At 42.8% G+C, this 18,861-nt stretch overlaps 3 protein-coding genes and 2 pseudogenes across 3 annotated transcripts in view; 2 read left to right on the top strand and 3 right to left on the bottom strand.

The window, feature by feature from the left end:
• LOC116459911 (uncharacterized) overlaps positions 1-14,783 on the bottom strand; it is a 36,273-nt pseudogene extending 21,490 nt beyond the window's left edge.
• LOC116459905 (uncharacterized) overlaps positions 1-18,861 on the top strand; it is a 58,690-nt gene that overhangs the window by 28,042 nt on the left and 11,787 nt on the right. The window lies entirely within an intron of this gene.
• Positions 2,030-2,549, bottom strand: LOC116459884 (histone H2A type 1-B). The gene has a single exon (XM_032140642.2). The coding sequence runs from the start codon at positions 2,493-2,495 to the stop codon at positions 2,103-2,105; it is 393 nt and encodes a 130-aa protein (XP_031996533.1). The 5' UTR covers positions 2,496-2,549; the 3' UTR covers positions 2,030-2,102.
• LOC116459897 (histone H2B type 1-C/E/F/G/I) lies at positions 2,769-3,271 on the top strand. Its single transcript, XM_032140657.2, has one exon. It carries the CDS (start codon positions 2,827-2,829, stop codon positions 3,205-3,207), a length of 381 nt encoding a protein of 126 aa, XP_031996548.1. The 5' UTR covers positions 2,769-2,826; the 3' UTR covers positions 3,208-3,271.
• LOC116459875 (small ribosomal subunit protein eS10-like) lies at positions 16,727-17,248 on the bottom strand (annotated as a pseudogene).

Below are 18,861 nucleotides of genomic sequence, written 5' to 3'. Positions count from 1 at the left end.
TTTTACAAAGTTTGCAAGGAAGTGTGCTTACATCATCTCACAATTTACTATTGATTAAAGGTATCAAACTTATTGAAGTTACTTCTTGGAGGCTTTTGTCTCGTGATGCAAATAATTTCTGTTATTTGTATCACCAGAAATTATTTTGGATGCAAATTATTTGTGATGCAAATAACTTCTGTTCAGTGGAATAGATATAACTCCAATTATTTAGAACCCTAGGGGCATTAATTTTTTTAATAATCTCATTCAGCAACCTTGTCCTAACATTTAAGAAAGGGCAGCTTTTCCCTTAAGTAGCTCAGTGACTTCTGGTAGCGATGAATTTCGCCATGATTCAGGGCCTATATCTGAGGGACATCTTCAAGGTGCTGGTGGCCAGAGTGCTCTTGCTGGCTGCCTTAGTGGCCAGCTGCTTAGGAGGCTGTCTGCCACCGTTGGACTTTCGTGTGGTTGGCTTGGTGCAGGCCATGACCTTTCATATCAGATTTACAGATCACTTCTTTTTATAGGGCCTGGTGTGTGATCCAATTAGATTTGAGATTTTTTACAGAGAAATGTGACTGGATTTCTACTAAAGTTGAATAATTAATTGTGCTTTACAGTGTAGTCCATTTATAAATTTAGGTCATAAAACTAAGTTTTTGCTGCTGGGTTTTTTTTTTTTTCTTTCCTAAACAGGATCTTGCTTTGCCCCCCCATAGCTCGCTGCAACTTCGAACTCCTGGGCTCAATCAATCCTTCCCCGCCTAATTTTCCCAAGTATCTAAGATCTCAGACTGAGCCACCACGCCAGGCTTTTTCCTTTTTTTTTTTTTTGAGACGACGGAATCTCGCTCTATTGCCCAGGCTGGAGTGCAATGGCACGATCTTGGCTCACTGCAACCCCGCCTCCCAGGTTCAAGCGATTCTCCTCCCTCAGCCTCCCGAGTAGCTGGGATTTCAGGAGCCCACCGCCATGCCTGGCTAATTTTTTTGTATGTTTAGTAGAAACAGGGTTTTGCCATGTTGGCCAGGCTGGCCTCGAACTCCTGACCTCAAGTGATCCGCCCATCTCGGCCTCCCAAAGTGCTGGAATTACAGGCATGAGCCACCGGGCAGGGCAGGCTTTTTACTTTTTGTGGAGATGAGGGGGCTGTCTCGTTTCATTGCCCAGGCTGGTCTTGATCTCCTGGGCTCAATCAAGCCTTGGTCTTTCAAATTGCTGGGATTACAGGTCTGAGCTAGGGCGTCAGGCCATTACTGCTTAGTTTTGTTTACTGTTTATTTTAGAATAGTGTTAATTGCTCCTTTTGAAAAGAGAAATCCAACAAACACAATTCTCGCTGGAGGAATGTAGTCTTTTTTTGAGACATAGTCTTGCTCTGTTGCCCAGGCTGGAGTGCAATAGCGTGATCTCGGCTCACTGCAGCCTGTGCCTCCCAGAGTCAAGCGATTCTCCTGCCTCAGCCTCCCAAGTTGCTGGGACTACAGATGCACACCACCACGCCCGGCTACTTTTTGTATTTGTTTAGTAGAGACGGGCTTTCATCATGTTGGGCAGGCTGATCTCGAACTCCTGACCTTGTGATCCGGCTGCCTTGGCCTCCCAAAGTGTTGAGATTACAGGCATGGGCCACTGAGCCCAGCCGGAATGTAGTCATGTTTAAAACTTAAAAAGCCCGCCCTGAAATGCTAATGGACAGCTATCCTTCTTTGTTCTCTCATTTCTGCATTAATATTTCAGCCTTTTCTGACAAGTGCACATGAATAAACAGCCTGTGTATTGATAAATTTGTATACACACCATGGACCTATAGACAAAATAACGCAGTGACACCCTGGTGTCACAACCTCGGTTTCTATTCTTGTATACCTTTATAAGCGCATTTTTACTGCAAAGAAACACCAGTAAGATAAATTAGCGCATGAAACGTGGGCAAGGATTTCAAGAAAGAACTGACCAGTAACGTCAGAAGCGTTCGTAAAACTAGGACAGTGGGGAACATTGAGATTTCAGGCATCGTATGTGTATTCCAGCACTTTACAGAAAACGTGGGTGGCTCTGAAAAGAGCCTTTGTTTGGGACTCGGGATCACTGATGGACTTGACTAGTAATCATTTCACTTGCCCTTGGCCTTATGGTGGCTCTCCGTCTTCTTAGGCAGCAATACGGCCTGGATGTTGGGCAGGACACCGCCCTGCGCGATGGTCACGCGACCTAGAAGCTTATTTAGCTCCTCGTCGTTGCGGATGGCTAGCTGCAGGTGGCGCGGGATGATACGGGTCTTCTTGTTGTCGCGAGCCGCGTTGCCAGCTAGCTCTAAGATCTCCGCCGTCAGATATTCCAGCACCGCCGCCAGGTACACTGGAGCGCCGGCCCCGACTCGTTCGGAGTAGTTGCCTTTGCGGAGAAGGCGGTGCACACGGCCAACTGGAAACTGAAGCCCGGCCCTGGAAGAACGCGTTTTAGCTTTTGCCCGAGCTTTGCCGCCTTGCTTTCCACGTCCAGACATAGTGCCTTCCTAACAGCAGAAGAGCTAACAATCCACAGAATAAAGAAAAAGAATGGGCTCGATGGAGGAATAAGAAGCTAGTTATAGTCGTCGGTAGAATTGTGAAAAGCGCAATTTGATTGGTTAAAATTATTCTTTGACGAGTCAACCAATTAGAAAGGAAATAAGGTGAAGGCTCTTTTACATGTATGCGTCACTAACACATTGCCCAATCAGAGCTGGATATTTTGAATTCTTCATTTGCATGAAAGGCCTATAAAAGGAGAGACTCTAGACACTAGCTCTTGTTGAAGTGCATTGATTCTTACTGCTGTTCTTGTTTTCTGACGGCATGCCTGAGCCAGCTAAGTCAGCTCCTGCTCCGAAGAAGGGTTCCAAGAAGGCTGTGACCAAAGCGCAGAAGAAGGATGGTAAGAAGCGCAAGCGCAGCCGTAAGGAGAGCTACTCCGTGTATGTGTACAAGGTGCTGAAACAGGTTCACCCCGATACTGGCATTTCATCCAAGGCCATGGGTATCATGAACTCTTTCGTTAACGACATTTTCGAGCGCATCGCAGGCGAGGCTTCCCGCCTGGCCCACTACAACAAGCGCTCGACCATTACCTCCAGGGAGATCCAGACGGCCGTGCGTCTGCTGCTTCCCGGAGAGCTGGCCAAGCACGCAGTGTCCGAAGGTACCAAGGCTGTTACCAAGTATACAAGCTCCAAGTAAATGTGTGTTTAGGTACTTTAAAACTCAAAGGCTCTTTTCAGAGCCACTCAAGTCTCACATAAAGAGCTTTAATATTGAACTTCACCGTTTTCTAGGGAATAATTTTTCCAATTTTGTAATTCCAGCACTTTGGGAGGCTGAGGCGTGCGGATCGAGACCAGCTTGGCTAACGTGGTTAAATCCCGTTTTTCCTAAAAATACAAAAATTAGCCGGGCGTGGGGCAGGCTCGTGTCATCCCAGCGACTCGGGAGGCTGCGGCAGGAGAATCGGTTGAACCCAGCAGGCAGAGGTTGCAGTGAAACGACATGGCGCTTTTGCATTCCAGCCTGGGGGACAGGCGAGGCTAAGACTAAAAAAAAAAAAAAAAAAAAAAAAAAAAAAAAGTTGATCAGGAGATACTCCTATTCTGTGTTGGCAAGATCCTGTAATCCTATCACTTTGGGAGGCCGATGCATGAGGCTCTCTTCAGCTCAGGAGTTAACAGATTTGCCTGGGCAACACAACTCGTCTCTGCAAAAAATGAAGCTAACAGCGTGTGACGGCTTGCGTCTGTACTATCAGTTACTCGGTAGGCTGAGGTGGTAGGATAGCTTAAACTCGAGCTAGAGACGGCAGGAACATGTGAATACACTAGTGCAATTCCAGCCTGGGCAACACTGGAAGGGGTAGGAAGAGTAGTCTTTGGGTCCCTAAAGATCACCTGACAGCAAGTTTGACTTTTCTGAGCACTCTTGTGGAGTTTGTTGTGGAGGGAATACCATGGGCATTGGCAACGTAAAGTTGAGTTTAAAAATCTCGTTTTCGGCCGTGCGCGGTGGCTCACGCCTGTAATCCCATCACTTTGGGAGGCCGAGACGGGCGGATCACGAGGTCGGGAGATCGAGACCATCCTGGCTAACACTGTGAAACCCTGTCTCTACTAAAAAAAAATACAAACAAAATTAGCCGTGCGTGGTGGCACTTACCTGTAGTTTCAGCTACTCCGGAGGCTGAGGCTGGAGAGTCTCTTGAACCCGGGAGGCGGAGGTTGCAGTGATCCGAGATCGCGCCACTGCACTCCATCCTGGGCGACAGAGCTAGACTCCATCTCATAAAAAAAAAAAAAAAAAAAAAAAAAAATTACAGGTTTTGCTGGCTGGGCGCAGTGGCTCTCGCCTGTAATCCCAGCACTTTGGGTGGCGAGGCGGGTGGATCACTTGAGGTCAGGAGTGCAAAAATAGCCTGACCCACATGGTGAAACCCCGTCTCTACTAAAAATAACAAAATTAGCCTGGCGTGGTGGCACATGCCTATGTAACCCCAGCTACTTCGGAGACTGAGGCAGGAGAAACGCTTGAAACTGGGAGGCGGGGGTTGCAGTGAGTCAAGATCCCGCCATTTCATTCCAGCCTGGACAACAAGAGCGAAACTCCGTCTCAAACACAGAAACCATTAGTTTATACTCATTAATCAAATTTCTAAAATGGGACCAAAAAAAAAAAAAAGTCACTACTCCATAGTACTCCATGAGCAACCTCAGGTTTCTGAAAACAACATAGTACTCCAAAGTATGGCGCATTGACATAGTAAATATTCTGAGACATTAGTAGAACAACATAGACAGGAATGTTCTTATGACCTTCCTCTGAAGCAGGTCTTAAGACCCTCCTGTGAGTCTTGCAGAGTATGAGAGGAATGTGAACAATAGACCTTGCTAGATTTCTCCTTGTTTATTATCCTTAGCTCGTATTATTTTTGTCTTGTTATATTTCTGCATGACTCTCTACTCTTCATCAAACCTAGTGCAAAAACACTCAGGTTTAAGCCCTTCTACAGGTCCTTATTTCCTTATGTCATGTAAAACTTTATATTAAATGTGAATGTTTTTCTCTTGGCCCGGCGCGGTGGCTCACGCTGGCTCACGCCTGTAATCCCAGCACTTTGGGAGGCCGAGGCGGGTGGATCACGAGGTCAGGAGATGGAGACTCATCCTGGCTAACACGGTGAAACCCGGTCTCTACTGAAAATTCAAAAAAATTAGCCGGGGGTGGTGGCGGGTGCCTGTAGTCCCAGCTACTCGGGAGGCTGTGGCAGGAGAATGCCATGAAGCCTGGAGGTGGAGCTTGCCGTGAGCCAAGATCAGGCGACTGCACTCCAGCATGGGCGACAGAGCCAGACTCTGTATCAAAAAAAAAAAAAAAAAATTAAAAATTAAAAAAAAGTGTATATTTTTCTCTTGTTAATCTGTATTTTGTTTCAGGGCCCCAGCCAATGAACATAAGATGGGTAAAAGGAAACGCTGTTTCCTCCCCTACAACATACAGTAGGGGTAGGTGTGCATCTGTGTTCTGCGTGTTTGTCTTTGTGGAGTACAAAAGCTGGCATAACATTAAAAAGGTGTGGAGAAAAGTATTCCCAGAATGAAAATGTTTGAGAAGTGTGTTCACTAGGGCTGCCAAAACAAACTACCAAATACTGTGTGGCTTAAAAAAATTAATTTTGTCACAATTCTGAAGGCTACAAGTTCAAGATCAACCCAGTGAGCATGATTGATTTTTTCTGGGGCCACTTCCCTGGGTTTTCCCCTCTCTGGTCTTTCCTGTGTGTGTGTGGTTTGTGTTTTAATATCATCTTATAAGGACAGCAGTCAGAATAGATTAGGACCCACCCTTAAAACCTCATTTTACACCTTTAAAGACCTTATCTCCAAATAAAGTCACATTTTCAAGTAGTTGGTATTGGACTTCAATGTTTGAATTGTGGGCTGGGGACAGGCAATTCAGTCGATATCAAAAATTATGGTGATTAGGCTTCTAAATAGTACATGAAATAAGTATTTCACAGGCATCTCAGACTCAGCGCAACCAAGACAGACCTTATGATACTCTACCTATCTTCACTTAACTCATCCAAGTTTGAAATCTAGTCCCCATTCCAGAATACTCCCTTTTCTTTTCTGCAAATATTTAAAAATATACAAACTCTCATTGATTTTAACTTCTAATTTTGTAAATATTGTCCATATTTTTGTTTACTGTGGCTAACAACTGGAAATATTAATGTTGAAGAGTTGGACTTTGCCTAAAACTAGGTTTTATCCCTAATGGAATATTATGCAACTGTTAAAAATAATGCTTTTAAAAAAACCGACATAAAATATGCTCATGGTATTGTATGGGGTAAATCCAAGTTGCCAAATAGTGTATTCATATTTACATGATGTCACACACACAAACACACACACTACAGTTTTAGGGAAAAGAGTGACTATAGGGGTCAATGCCAAGATGTTAACAGTGCTGTTACATTTTTTTTTGGTGCAATAGACAGCTCCTCTAAAGATAACTTTCTCTATTTGTCTCTATGCCAAACTCTCAATGGTGTGGTTAAGAAATAGGAAACTCTCCCTAGGCCCTTTCCTCTCCAAGTCTCTCTGCTGTATGTTAAGAAAAACTAACTTATTCCACAAGTAATTATTGAGCACCAACTACGTACCAGCTATTATCCTATGCAATATAAAAACGAATAGAGTAAATTTAAGATACGCTGACTAAAGAAATGGAAAATCAAGAGAATAGAATATCCTAGCATAAAAGGAAAAAAAAAAAAAACAGGAAAAAACAGACTAAGAATTATTTGTGAACCACCTAATAATATGTGTGACTCTGAGCACATGTTCATGTTTATGAAATAATGTCCTAATGACCTCAGAGAGGATCAAATGGGAGGGCTAATTTAAAAAGTACAAAATGACTGTAAGGAACAGAGGAACAAGAAGGATTAAGGCCAGAAAGTGACATAATTTATGGTCATGGTTACCTCTGGGGGCAGTAGCAGGAAGATGAGAGATGAGTTCAAAGCAGTTTTTGGTAATATGACAAATATAACAGATATAACAAATTTTTTGATTGACAATTGGGTTCAAGCATGGCCATCATGTTATTCTTTATAACTTGTATATCAATTTGTTACATTTTTAAATGTGTCTAGAAGTACAAACTTAAAAGCAAATAAAGAAAAAATAATGTACAATTATGTCTGTGGAAAAGTCACTCCAACTTCTATAAAAAGAACTGTAAACTACGAAATATTGCTTATAGCAAAAATTTGGTTATGAAAAAGGAAATCTCCCCTTATACTCCAAAAGTCTGTAGATTCTGAAAAAAGAGTGAGTGCTTAACAAAAATCTCTGCTACTATATAAGACTTGATTTTTTTTCCCTTTTTTCCTTTTTTTTCAGATGGAGTCTTGCTCTGTCACCCAGGCTGGAGTGCAGTGGTGCGATATCGGCTCACTGCAACCTCCAATTCCCAGGTTTGAGTGAGTCTCCTGCCTCAGCCTCCCGAATAGCTGGGACTACAGACCACGTGTGCCACCATGCCCGGCTAATTTTTGTATTTTAGTAGAGATGGGGTTTCATCATGTTGGCCAGCCTGGTCTTGAACTCCTGACCTCAGGTGCCTTGGCCTCCCAAGGTGCTGGGATTACAGACGTGAGTCACTGCACCCGGCCTGTGAGACTTGTTTTGTTCTTCTTGAAATATTTTCCTTTTCTGCCAGGGAAAGGAAATACTTCACATGCACACTGAAGTATTTCATTTTATCATTTGTAAATTCATTTAGATTTGTGTTTATTTATCCATTCATTCAGGCACTTGTTCAGATAAATTAAACACACAATTTGAATTCAACATACTCAGTGCAAGAAATAGTTTTGTAAAAGATATGAGAATTGTTTTACATAATCAGAACAGTTGAGGGGTCAGGAAAGGGATTTTGCGTGGTTCCATATTGTTCAGAATAAAGTCCACATTCCTGTCATTGGCCTAACATGCCTCCAAACGTGGCAAAAAGCCACTTGGCCAAGCATCAACCATCTCTTCCAATACTGACATGATTTATACTATTTTCTGAACTTCTATTTTCTTTTGAGATGGAGTCTTGTTCTCGTTGCCCGGGCTGGAGTGCAATGGCACGATCTCGGCTCACTTCAGCCTCTGCCTCCTGAGTTCAAGCAATTCTCCTGTCTCAGCCTCCCAAGTAGCTGGATTTACAGGCGTGTGCCACCATACCTGGCTAATTTTGTATTTCTAGTAGAGACAGTGTTTCACCATGTTGGTCAGGCTGGTCTCGAACTCCTGACCTCAGGTGATCTACCCACCTTAGCCTCCCAAATTGCTGGGCTTACAGGCATGAGCCACCGTGCCTGGCCTGTTTTCTGAAATTGTATATAGTATTTAATTCCTGCTCTGATTCCCATGAGGGCATGTTTTGACTGACCAAATAGACTGGAAGCTCCTCAAGGGCAGGAAAAAATATGGAGGTGGTGGGGAGGGGTTGTAATGCTAAACAGTGCTGTTAGGGATAGCCTCAAGAAAACTATGATATTTGAATACAAACCTGAAGGAAGTGAGGGAACAACACCTACAGAAACCTAGAAGCTGAGTGGACCACTCAAGGGGAACCATCAGTACGTCCTTCCTGAAAGTGATGAGTACTTCTAGCAAGTTCCAGGAACTAGTCGAGTTGGCTAGGAAGGAGAGGAAGAGTAGCGGGATTTGAGGCCAAAGAGGTAACAAGGATCAGACAGTGTGGCACTGTAACCCACTGAAAGGACCTTGAGTTTTTTGTTGTTGTTGTTGTTGTTTTGAGACGGAGTCTTGCTCTTTCGCCCAGGCTGGAGTGCAGTGGCGCTATCTCGGCTCACTGCAAGCTCCGCCTCCGGGGTTCACGCCATTCTCCTGCCTCAGCTAGGCCCACCACTGCCCTATTAATTTGTATGTTTAATAAAGGTTTCACCTGTTGCCAGGATGGTTCGACTCTGACCACTGAATGGTTGGATTCTGTTTGTGATTTCAAGGAAGAGCTCATAGAACTTACTGATAGATTATTATGTAGGATGTGAAAGAAAAAGACATGATTCCAACTTAAAGTGTATAAATGCCATTCACCAATTTCAAGATGATGAGATTAGCTGTTTTGGCAGAGATAACGAGATTCTGTTGAAATTGGAAGTTCATATTAATTGGACTTTCAAGTAAATAACAGGGTCTCTGAGTATGGAGTACAACGCTGTAGGCTGGTCATTTAGTGTTCACGACATAAATATATGTATAGTATCTCCATGGCAACAAGGAAACATCAGTTCAAAGGAATCAGATGGAGATTTTCATTCTCCAGGTCCATCTTCTCAGAGCCATCAGAAGTGGCAGCGCTAAGGGAAGAGAAAAGGCAGAATCAGATACAGAGCTCTGAAGCCGGTTTCCACAAATAGGCTTCAGGATGCCTGAGAACACATAGAATTGCATCAGGGGATTCAAATGTCCCCAGATATGTGGCGAGAGTGGGTGTGTTTTGGAAAAACTGTGAATATCTATCACTGGATCTCCAAAGTGATCTCCCCATGGCTCTAACTTTAATAGATTATTTAAGTGAGGATTCCAATGTTATTTCATACTCATATTAGTAAGGGAATTTTTCCACATTTGTAAAATAGGGATAATATTGTTTGTTCTGAAAATTACAGGAGAAAAGGAAAATTACTGGAGAAAGAAATTGTAAAACTGTAAGTTAGGAATTCACGTCATGAATACAAAACACTCTTTACTTCTTTGACCCAAAGCTTTTTCTCTTTATTATCTACCTTCTTTCTTAAGAGATTTAATCCCATCTTGTGGCTTTTTCACTTTTATGGCAATTATGGTTTGACGACTGTGAATTATATCTCCATGTTTCTTTTCTAACCCGCAGGTTTTTATAGCCAACTGTCTATTTCATATCTTTCATATCCTTCTCTTAGATATGTAACAGGCATCTTAAATTCTCTCTGGATATCCAAAACTAAGAATTTGAATCCTCTCCAAAACTTCCTTGGAACACGGTGAAACCTCGTCTCTACTAAAAATACAAAAAATTAGCCGGGCGTGGTGGCACACACCTGTAGTCCCAGCTACTCGGAAGGCTGAGGCAGGAGAATCACTGGAACCTGGGAGGCTGAGGTTGCAGTGAGCCGAGATTGTACCACTGCACTCCAGCCTGGGCGACAGACTGAGACTCTGTCTCAAAAAAAATATATATATATATATATATGTGTGTGTGTGTGTCTATAAATCAGATTATGTCAGTTCTCCGCTCAAAACCTTGCAGTGGCTCCTATCTCACTCAGAGTAAAACAGTAGTCACACTGGTCTACAAGGCCATATAGAGACTCGTCTCCATTTGCCTCGCTCGTCTCCATTTGCCTCGCAGATCTTACTTGCTTTTTTTTTTTTTTTTTTTTTTTTTTTTTTGGAGACGGAGTCTTGCTCTGTCGCCCAGGCTGGAGTGCAGTGGCGCAGTCTCGGCTCACTGCAAGCTCCGCCTCCCGGGTTCACGCCATTCTCCTGCCTCAGCCTCTCCGAGTAGCTGGGACTACAGGCGCCCGCCACTACGCCCGGCTAATTTTTTTGTATTTTTAGTAGAGACGGGGTCTCACCGTGGTCTCGATCTCCTGACCTCGTGATCCGCCCGCCTCGGCCTCCCAAAGTGCTGGGATTACAAGCGTGAGCCACCGCGCCCGGCCGCTTACTTGCTTTTTCTTTGCACCCTCTCCGATACCGGCAGTGGGTTCTTGCCCCTCAGGAAACAGAAATCAACCAAGAATCTAAGACGCACGTGAGCAAGGAAGTTTATTAGGGCTTTCAGCTTGAGCAGAAAGGGAGACAGCAACCAGAGTTATACTTGCAGCTGGCTCCTTGAAAGCAAGCTAGTCTAGTTTGTTATTCTTCTCTGGGCTTTGTCCAGGTGACATCATGGCATGTTTGGGGTGGTCTGTTGGATACACCTTTGCAGTCCCTTGTCATGCTTTTTCCTGTGTCTCAGGTCTCATTGGCATCTTAAATCTCCATGCAGGGGTATGATTTTTATCATTAACATGATGCAAAAGTTAGGTTAGGATAATCTAAGGCCCTACAGCACATGTTCATTTGGGGAAGGTCTTTTGGAAGTCCCTATGCTGATGGCCAGGATGTTTGTGGTTGGAGTGTTCTATTTCTTTTATGTCTGATTGGCTGATTTTATGAGCGGAAGCTTCAATGGCTGCAAGGTTATGGAGCTGGGTGCTGCTGTAGTCAGCATAGCATGTAAACAAGTGTGGAGGGGTCCCTTGTCCTGCCTTCCATTGTCTGCCTCACCTCTGCCCCTTTTTCCAGCCATAATACCTGCTTTTTACTTCCAGGCTTTCCTGCTTGGTATTCTATTTGGCATACTCTCTCACTTTCTCAATGTATTTTTTATCACTTTATGAGTAAAATTTTCCAAGACCATATCATTTAAAATATCACCTCTTCCCTCCACATGCTGTGCCTTTTCCTGCTTCGGTGATCTTCATAGCAGTCAGCACCATCTGACACACAGTTTTACTTATTTTGTGTATGTACCCCCACCCAGTAACTATAAATTCTATGAATACAAACATCTTGTTTTGTTCTTTCTCATTCACTGTTCTAATTCCCAGAGCACAGAACAATGCTTGGTACATGCTATGTGCTCCTTTTTGTCGCTGTTGTTACATTAACATTCTCATAAAATTTTTCTCCTCAAACTAGTGCCTTAGCACCAGTAACATGATGCTTTTCATATATATGCACGAGCTCACGCTTTTAAAAAATGACATTCAAAATAACTATTTATTTTCCTGATTTCAAAGTATCAGCCTACAGATTACTTGCTGGCTAGAAGAAACATCTGATTTTCAGTGAAACTATCACTCTAAACCAACGGTTTTTTTTTTTTTTTTTTTTTTTTTTGGCAGTCTTTCTCTGTTGCCCAGGCTGAAGTGCAGTGGTACCACCTTGGCTCACTGCAACCTCTGCCTCCTGGGTTCAAGCGATTCTCCGGCCTCATCCTCCTGATTAGCTGGGATTACAGGTGCCTGACACCGTGCCCAGTTAATTTTTTTATTTTTAGTAGAGCCCGGTTTTCACCATGTTGGCCAGGCTGGTCTTGAAATCCCGACCTCAGGTGATCGACCCACCTTGCCCTCCCAACGTGCTGGGAATAGAGGCATGAGCCACTGTTCCCAGCCCAAACCTGCGATTTTTCTATCACTTGGAGTTTACCTAAACCAGACATCGTGTGTTTCTGATGTAGTGCACTACTATGTACCTTAAATCTGTAAACTGTTCCTGACAGGAATATTCACCGGATTTCAATTAAGTGTATGGAAGTCACTTGTACTTTACAGGGCATGGAGTACAGAAGCCAAGTAAAATGATTAAGAATCAAGCCAATACAAAACAAAACAAAAAAAATTCCGTTAAGTCTGGTCTCCAAGAAATCAATGTCCAAAAATGGGGAAGTAGGGGAGAGGAGCCTGTTTTAGATAAGAAAACTGGAGACACAACCGAAGTTATGGCTGGATCCTTCTTTAAACAAACCAGATCTCCAAGACATCTGGGGCATAACCGGGATGTTTTTAATGTGGAATGAGTACATGTCTTTTTTGAATAATAGACAATGAGATCCAAGTAGGAAGTAACAAAGGCTTTATTTTCAGAGGGAGAAGCAATCCCAGGATGGAATGAGCGCTCCGTGGCAGTGAAGGGGAGCTGGAATATATATATGCCTTACAGAGTCAATCTTACATACAGATTGAGTAGGTTTGGAAAAATTCTATGAATATTCATGAGGGAAGTCAGGCACTTGCACTTCGGGAAAACATGTAACACACATTTCATTTTAACCATGGGGAGCCTTTTAGCATTAGAATGAGGTGGGATTTACTGTATGCCAAAAGGTGAACTGTAGGGCAGACAATTTGTTCAGTCTCTACAAGCTGGCTGAAACTGGCTTAAGGTCTATTGTCCACTTATCAATAACGAGTATCTACAAGACTGGTCCTCTAATTAGAGTTGTGGCAGGACTGCAAAGCAAGGGAAAGGGGTTTCTGGCTGGTCAATCAGAATCCCTTGGAAAATTTTCTAACTATAGTTTCTACAATGCTTTCCAGCAGTTGGTTTCTGCTTACAGGAAAGAAACCATATGGCAATAACACTAAGATGATCAATCCTTCATTTTTTCTGCTAGCCATGCGACTCGATTATGTGGAGTTTAAGTAGTGTATACCTAACAATTTGTGGTATGATGTCCTATTATAGTATAGTATGTATACTATAAAAACTGTCATTGCTATTGTTAACAAGTTTAAGTGATGTTTCTATACCGTTGTTCACTAAGTAACATCCTACCTACTTTTTAAATGTTTTTATTACCGATATTCCAGGGGTTCAGTCTAGGTCCTTCTGCTCGCCAGAGAATGTCAATGACTTAGAGGAAGGCAGGCTTTAATCCAGTGCTGCTTAGGAGAAAGGGAGATGAAATCACAAATCCGTCTCCCCGACCAAAATCTGGGGGCTTATGTAGCGAGGAGGACGAGAAAACAGGAAATCAGGGAGGGATAAGGAAGCAATGATGCATGAGACACAGAGTCTTACAGTCTGGATGCAGTGATCTGGTTTCAGTTCCTTGCCTCAGGCAGGAACATGAGTTCCTAAACTTTAACATTTGTCTCATGTGAGATAAATGCTAAATTTCAAGCTTTAGAGTTTAAGGACGGTCAAATTCCTTTATTCGAAACACAGCAAATATGAGAACTTCTAAGACAACTAGGTTGGTTTAAAAGAATTCCGAAATGCATGCTTGCAACCTCTCCTTGCGTGAGCTTATCTACACCAGAAAGTCGGTCGTTAGGTTAAATAGAAAACAGGCCGCTAGTATTTAAGGCCCACAATCCTTCCCAAGATTGGCTGCGCTAATTCGCGGGTCCGGCCCGTTGCCAGGCACCAGCTTTGTTCCTCGCTCTCCGCCATTTTGAGCGGTTACGCAGTCTCTTGCAGTTTTCCTACTTATGTCGAAAACCATGCAGTTTTTAAGTACTCAAAAGTGGTAAGGGAAACAGATTTGAGACACTATTACTTTACCCTTTTCAGTGCAATCTAAGGCCCTACTACACCTCCTGATAAGGCTGTATTTAATACAGTAATTGTAAACACAAAGGGATCGTAGCCTAGAAAATCGTATGCGGAAACCCCAAATGTAATTTGGAACAGAAAAAAACGGCGAAAGAAATACGTACCTGTTCACAGGAGCAATAACTTAGAAACAAGTCACGAGCTCTTTTGAGGAAAAGTGTGGGCGGCCCTGAAAAGGGCCTTTGATTTGAGAAGTCGAGATGAATTGTTTAAGCGGAAGCATCAGCCACCGAAGCCATAAAGAGTGCGTCCCTGTCGCTTGAGGGCGTAGACCACATCCATCGCTGTCACAGTCTTGCGTTTGGCATGCTCTGTATAAGTGACAGCATCACGAATCACGTTTTCCAGAAACACCTTCAGAACACCGCGAGTCTCCTCATAGATGAGACCAGAAATGCGCTTGACGCCGCCGCGACGAGCAAGGCGCCGGATAGCAGGTTTGGTAATGCCCTGAATATTATCTCGCAAGACTTTACGGTGACGCTTAGCGCCTCCTTTACCCAGCCCCTTTCCGCCTTTGCCACGACCAGACATGCCGAACACACCAACGAAAAACGCCGCAGAAATTTGTAAGATAAGCGAAGGTAGTACCCTTATATTCCGGGAATTCGGACCTAATTGAAGACTGAGAACGCACATACGGGAACTTTGGTACTGCCTGCTGGCCCCACCCCTCTCAGATTAGACCGGGAGGACGTTACCAACGACTCCAGTTCCCGCCGGCAGAGTGCGCTCTCCATGGAGGCATCAATGCAAGTCTTGCGTTCCCAAAGAGGAAATTTAGGCGTATTTTAACAAGTAAATGAGATTAAATACATTAACATGTTTAATATCATTTGCTGCTTGGGATGCTCTAGGACGACTGAATAGGAGCTTCAGCTCACAAGACCGGAACTGCAGCAATCTCATTCCATGAGGAGTTCAGCTTTGTCCCCATAGGCACGGTGCCTCGGGCATTTCTGTTGCTTGCTCTCTTGGGGACGGAACCCCCTTAGGAAGTGTTTGAAAACTGCAAGATCTCACCCTCTCCACTACCAAGCCAAGGGAAATCTGACCAAAAGGATTTTCTTCCCGAAGAGAAAGACATGGGTAATTAGTGATCCCGCCGGGCGTTGCGGCTCACGCCTGTAATCCCAGCGCTTTGGGATGTTGAGGCGGGCGGATCACCTGAGGTCGGGAGTTCAATACCAGTCTCCAACATGGAAAAACCGCGTCTCTACTAAGAATACAAAATTAGCTGGGCGTGGTGGCGCATACCTGTAATCCCAACTACTTAGGAGGCTGAGGTAGGAGAATCGTTTGAACCCAGGAGGCAGAGATTGCGGTGAGCCCAGATCACACCATTGCACTCCAGCCTGTGCAACAAGAGCGGAACAACGTCTCAAAGAAAAGAAAAAAAAAAAAAATTGATCCCACGAATTCTGGTCCTCGCTGTGGACGCCCGTGTTACATTTTTGGCTTATTTTTCTTTCTTCCCTGTTTATTAAAATTTATAATTCTCATTTAAATATCTAGCTAACTCGCACATCTAAACCTAGAAACTCACTGGTGTGTTAATGTTTACTTCTCTATTGTTAGTTTTCTTTTCTCTTTGATGCTGGTAGCAGCCTTTATCACAAGAGAACTGGCAACCTGTAATGGGCCAAGTTATTGAATAGGCGACTTCCTACAGCCTTTTAAAATAAAAGGTAGTGTTGGGACTCAGAAAACAATGCTGCAAAATGAAGGCCTCAGCAGTAAGTTTTTCTCCTTCTCCCACCTTCCTCTTTCTCCTTCCCATTCTTCCCCGAAGCTAGCTATAGGAACTAGACTCCTTCCTCCCCAAGATGGAACATATAAACCAAAGCTAGACCCAAAGCTAGCCATAAAACCTAAAAAATATTAATCCAACTTTCCCTCTGCCTTTTTGTGTGAAAACTGGCAGTAAAGAAATTGCCTGGCCTACCTTGTTTGATTGTAGGTCATAAGACCCCGATTTAAGAGGGCTTGTCCTATTCCCAAGAGGAGAGAATGCTGCCCAGAAAGTCCAAGAAGAATCTAGACAGGCCTTGCTGGGCTATTATCATTAGCTCAATCTGTTAGCATTAGCTCGTACCCTTTGTGTCCAATCATATTTCTACACAGCTGTCCATACTTTGTTGAATCTAAGCATAAAAATGTATGATTTCCCCTGTATCTTTGGGTCTTCCGTTCGAAGGCTACCGGGTACATGTTAGTTAATTTGTATGCCCTGCTAGACTTACAAATGTTAGGATTTCTACTGTGAAAAGAAATCAAATATGTAGAAACTAAACAAAAAGGAACTGTAAATTGCTGCTGTTAAAATCCCAGCAATATCAAAATTCTGTGAGACTGTGATATTTAGGAAGAATTTACATGCTTCTATAATAATAGTATTTACACATTTGTATTTAAATATATAAAATTATAATTTAATAGACTATTAGTTAATACATTACTGAATTCTCTTTTTTTTTTTTTAAGTTTTTTCGGCTGTAAGTTTATTCAATGTAAAATAATCTTCTCCAGTTTTACTGAGGTGGCTGACCAGAATCCAAATCTGCCTCTAAAGTGGAATTCGGTTGTTGACCCAGCCCCAGCCTTGGCTTTCTTGTCAGCACCAGAGGACACAGCACTCCGTCTGTAGGTATCTCTGTCGGCTTCCCCTCTTGTGAGTCTTGCAGGTTGCTCACCCTCCAGACCTTGAGGCGGAGGCCTGCCAGTCTCTGGGCGGCTGCGATGTAGGGTGCAGGCACAATCTCTGGGGGCAGATGAAGGTAATTACGGAGATACTGGATGCCCTCATTGGTGAGGTATCACTAGAAATGTCTCCAGGCAAACTGTTCCTTCAAGTAGCCTCGGGACTTGAGAGACTGCATGGCCTTCATGACATGAAGGTTGGGCACATTCTTGTCTGCCAATTCTAGGTGCTTAGGCGTATGGACATCATTCTTGGCCACCATGACTCCCTCCTTAAAAAGGAGTTTATAAATGGCAATCCGGTTCTTCTTAGGCATCAACATCTCGGCAGCTGTAGGGTCCCGGGCCGGGGCTGGTACATTACTCAATTCTTAAACTTGCATGGGTGTATTGGTTTCCTATTGCTGGTTTGAAAATGTATCACATTTTATGATTAAAAAATACAAATTTATAATTATATAGTTTTTAAAATTGGGACTCAGTCACAGATCTTACTGAGCAAAAGTGTCAAGGTGTTGGCTTGATATTAACTAAAGAAATAAAGAACCTGTATCTTTTCCCTTGTCTTTTTACCTGATAGATGCCACTCTCTCCTTAGATCATGGTCCTTTTCTTTCATTTTGAAAGCCTGCAATTTATGGCCAAATTTTTCTCATGCTGCCATATCTCTAGTTCTCTATTCCAATTCCCTCTTCCACTTCTAAGAATCTTCGTAATTATATTGGGTTAATTCATAACATGCAATATAATCTCCTTACTTTAAGGTCAGCCAATTAGTAGCCTTAATTCCATGGAAACCTTAGTTGCCCTTTGTCATGTTACCTAACAAAGACTCTGGGAATTTGCAGACTCCAGGGATTAGGATGTGGTCATCACTGGGGTAGCCTTATTCTGCTTAACATAGTGGATCATAATATTTTTAGAATCTGATAGAAAGCTATATAATTTGTTCTGGGAAGGGGAAACACATATAGCCACATTTCTGCATATAATTTCAGAAAGTTGTATTCCCCTCAAGCTGATGTAGACCTTAGTTTAGATATTTACTTCTGGAACTACAGAAAGCAAAAATCGACTGCTATCCCCATGTAAATTTGCACATGAAGCTACTTAGTATTTTTAGTTTTCGTTTTTCTAGGTTTTTCTTGCTGCTTTCATTTTTTTTCAGTTGGGTTTTGTTTATTTGAATGTTTATATATGCTTTGTATGTGCTGTGTTCTGTGTCCATTTATGTGCCGGACAGGGAGTGGGAAGTTGAAAAATAATTACGGGACGGGTGTGGCGGCTTATACCTGTAATCTCACCATTTTGGGAGTCTGAGGACGGTGGATCACCTGAGGTCAGGAGTTCGAAACCAGCCCGGCCGATATGGAGAAACCCCATGTGTACTATAAATATAAAAAATTAGTCGGGCGTGGTGGCGGGTGCCTGTAGTCCCAGCTACTCCAGGAGAATCGCTTGAACCCGGGAGGCAGAGGTTGCAGTGAGCCGAGAGCACGCCATTGCACTCTACTCTGAGCAACAATAGCAAAACTCCATCTCAAAAAAAAAAAAAAAAAGGAATAGTATAGAATACTATTCCTTTTTTAACTGGGTTCAAATTCTAAGAATATTTTGCATATAATATTTTAAATATTTTTAAGATACAAAAACATTTTGTAAAAATTCTAAGTATTCTACAATGGATGCCATTCATAACAGTTTATGATCTCAAGTAAGCTTTGTAATTACAAAGAATACGGTAAAACTTCAATATCTTTATATATGAGTATATAGAATAGAAAAATTGTGGTATTTCTAAGTAGAATGACAAATCATTTTTTCATTTAAAAATTGCAACTTTTGCCTATTAGAATAAAATGAACACATATGAAGTCAACCCTGAAAGAAAAAAAGTCAAAAACAACTTTGAGGAAGTGACAAGAAAATATTTTAGTATTAGGGGTGTTTCTCTCCTGGACTTCCA

The sequence above is a fragment of the Hylobates moloch genome, unplaced genomic scaffold (assembly GCF_009828535.3).
Source record: "Hylobates moloch isolate HMO894 unplaced genomic scaffold, HMol_V3 SCAFFOLD_20, whole genome shotgun sequence".
Taxonomy (NCBI): Eukaryota; Metazoa; Chordata; class Mammalia; order Primates; family Hylobatidae; genus Hylobates; species Hylobates moloch.
Note: the sequence above shows the minus strand (reverse complement) of the source record. Positions and strands in the feature narration are given on the sequence as shown.

What these genes read in the sequence shown, in the direction of transcription:
- LOC116459897 (XM_032140657.2), top strand. Translation starts at nt 2,827, where the DNA reads ATGCCTGAGCCAGCTAAGTCAGCTCCTGCTCCGAAGAAGGGTTCCAAG.
- LOC116459884 (XM_032140642.2), bottom strand. Translation starts at nt 2,495, where the DNA reads ATGTCTGGACGTGGAAAGCAAGGCGGCAAAGCTCGGGCAAAAGCTAAA.